The sequence below is a fragment of the Helianthus annuus genome, chromosome 1 (assembly GCF_002127325.2).
Source record: "Helianthus annuus cultivar XRQ/B chromosome 1, HanXRQr2.0-SUNRISE, whole genome shotgun sequence".
Taxonomy (NCBI): domain Eukaryota; kingdom Viridiplantae; phylum Streptophyta; class Magnoliopsida; order Asterales; family Asteraceae; genus Helianthus; species Helianthus annuus.
In genome coordinates, this window is record NC_035433.2 from 34,403,495 (window position 1) to 34,405,996 (window position 2,502).

At 43.3% G+C, this 2,502-nt stretch overlaps 1 protein-coding gene across 1 annotated transcript; it reads right to left on the reverse strand.

Annotated features, from left to right (window-relative positions):
- Positions 1-222: 222 nt before the first annotated feature.
- Positions 223-1,233, reverse strand: LOC110880045 (extensin-like). The gene is made up of 2 exons (XM_022128636.1): positions 759-1,233; positions 223-653 (listed from the first exon to the last, which is right to left on the reverse strand). The coding sequence occupies exons 1-2, from the start codon at positions 1,231-1,233 to the stop codon at positions 223-225; spliced, it is 906 nt and encodes a 301-aa protein (XP_021984328.1).
- Positions 1,234-2,502: the final 1,269 nt, after the last annotated feature.

A 2,502-nucleotide genomic window follows, 5' to 3' on the forward strand; every position in this document is an offset into this window, starting at 1 on the left:
AAACAAACGTCCTCACAGGGACAAGATTACAAATAACCACAAAATTTTAACAATCCCCTACTTCTTCTTCCCTTTGATAAGGTTTGCAAGGCCCTTCATGAAGCTATTATGCTTCTCCTTGTTTTTCCTAGCCTTGTGCTCAACCTTATCTAACCTTTCCAGGATTTCCTGAGTTTGTTGCTGCTGCTGAGGAGGTTGCTGGTTCGGTGGGTACTGATAACCCTAAACCGGGTATCCAGTTTGAAGAACCGAAGGGTAAAGGTGATGATACTGCGCAGCCGTAAGGTACGGGTCTTGATTTCCATAGTCCGATGGGTTTTCAAAAGGGTTATACTCAGAAGAACCTAGGTAGGTCGGGATTGGGTTATCAAAACCCATGGGCGGCTGAGGTGGTGCATAAGAAGCTGGCGGAGGTTCAATCTTCGACGCCGCGTTCGAGGGCCCACCCATCCGGGGGTCCTCCGGAATAGGGGGATAAGAACTCGAACCCCGGGGAGAACTGAAACGAGGTCCCCCCCGTATGGACATACACGCGTTCCTCCTTTGCCTCGGAGGCTCGGGAGGTGGCTGTGGTGGCTGCTGCGGTGGCTCCTCTACAGGAAGTGGCGGTGGTGAAACAGCTTGGAATTGGGGTTCAACCAAAGGTGGTTGAGCTGGAGAGTTATGGTAAGATGGGGTAAAGAACTAATTATATGTGGCCATTTTCTCCAAGAACGAGTCGGGCCCATGGTAAGGTGATCCCTGAAATGGAGATCCACTCGATATGCTTATTGGGTGACCCGGCGTTCCGGTCTGCATCTCAGGATCTGGATCATCGTCCGTTTCCATCCCCTGAGAGAAATGGTCCTCAGGGCCTAAAGGGTTGTAACCAATAAATTCATTAACATAGTCGTTCGGGTTAAACTGTCCCGGGGAGTAGAGGGAATCAGAGTGGTGAAACGAATGGGATTGCAAAGAGTGGTGCGACTGATAAGACTCATGAGAATGATGAGATTGCTGAGAGTGGTGTGAGTGTTGGGGTTCGTCTGGAACTAACGGCCCAAAAGACGGGTGGAAAGAGGGCGAAGAGCTTAGCGAGATGGAATGTCTTGCTGGCTCAAAAGGTTGACCCCACAAATCGCGAGAGTCAGAGGTAGAAAAGGACGCCGATGGAGTGCGTCTATGAGATGGTCCTGCTGTCGACGGTCCCCCTCGCATGGGACCTTTGCCTCTTCCCCTTACTCTTGGAGGCATGTTAATGAACTTTTTGTTAAAACAAGAAAACAAAATAAAATAAAACATAATAACAGCAAAGGAAAGATAAAAGACACTTCCTAGGTCATTTGCCTAGACTCGAGAGTCTAAGGAATGTGCTTATTGTGTCATTGAGATTAAACACAAAAGGTTAGTGTTTAATTCACTCAATGTTGGCTCTGATACCAACCTGTCACACCTTGATATTTCCACATATTACCGGTGGGCCCGGCGGGGAGTATTGTGACATAGTTGATATCATCATTGTCATCACACACAATAATATAGCTCAGCGGAAGGCTGGGTAAATAAACTATTACAAACCATACTGTCTGTGTGTTCGAGTACATGAATAATACAGACGAGAATGTAATAAGATCCACAGGCGGATCATAATGTACAAAGAAATAAAAACCACAGATTTCAGGTATCTTATGGATTTGCAAGATCCTCTATGACACCCTATAGCTCTAGCCTATTTCGGGAAGTACCTGTCAATCAATCTTTAGGAAAATACGTCAGTTTACACTGGTAAATACAATTTAACTGACTCGTTTTGAAGGCATTTAAGAAAATTGATTTAGGTGCACATGGCACAAATCATTTATAAATTGGGACAATTTTAATAAAATCTTGTATACAGTTTTACATGTTTGTCATACATGTGGGGCCGGTTTGTAAGCCGGACATGATTAATTGACTCACCACTTATAGAACCCACAAAGGAGTTATCCCCAACTTGTGGGTAATTTAATATTTAGCATTTGCATCTGTCGGGGGCATGCCTGGTGATAGTATTTACCTGGTGATAGCAGTAATATTCCTAAGGTTCTTGAAGGCACTTTTTACTGGAAGTTATTAATCTGTATAAAAGGTTTAATTAACCTATTAGGATGCTAACGGGTCTTTAATTAAGTCAAGGACTTAGACCGGCTAACTAGAAGGAAACCTTACGGTTCTAAACGCTAGATTAAGCGAAGACCGGGATAGAATGTGATTTAGACCCGACAAGCTTGGATACTTGTATAATATGGGTAAACTAAATACATTCTGGAAATTGAGAATAAAATGATAAGGTTAAGCCCGTTTCGGCTATTTTACGTAAACTAATCACATAATCGATCCGAACGCATAAATGCGTAACGGGTAACCAAATGAATTATATGCAGGTCCTAATTGTTATTATGCTTAGAATATGTTAATACATTAGTAGGATGTTAACATATATGCCCAAAAATATTTAAAACCATTTTAAGTCCCGTAAGGGCA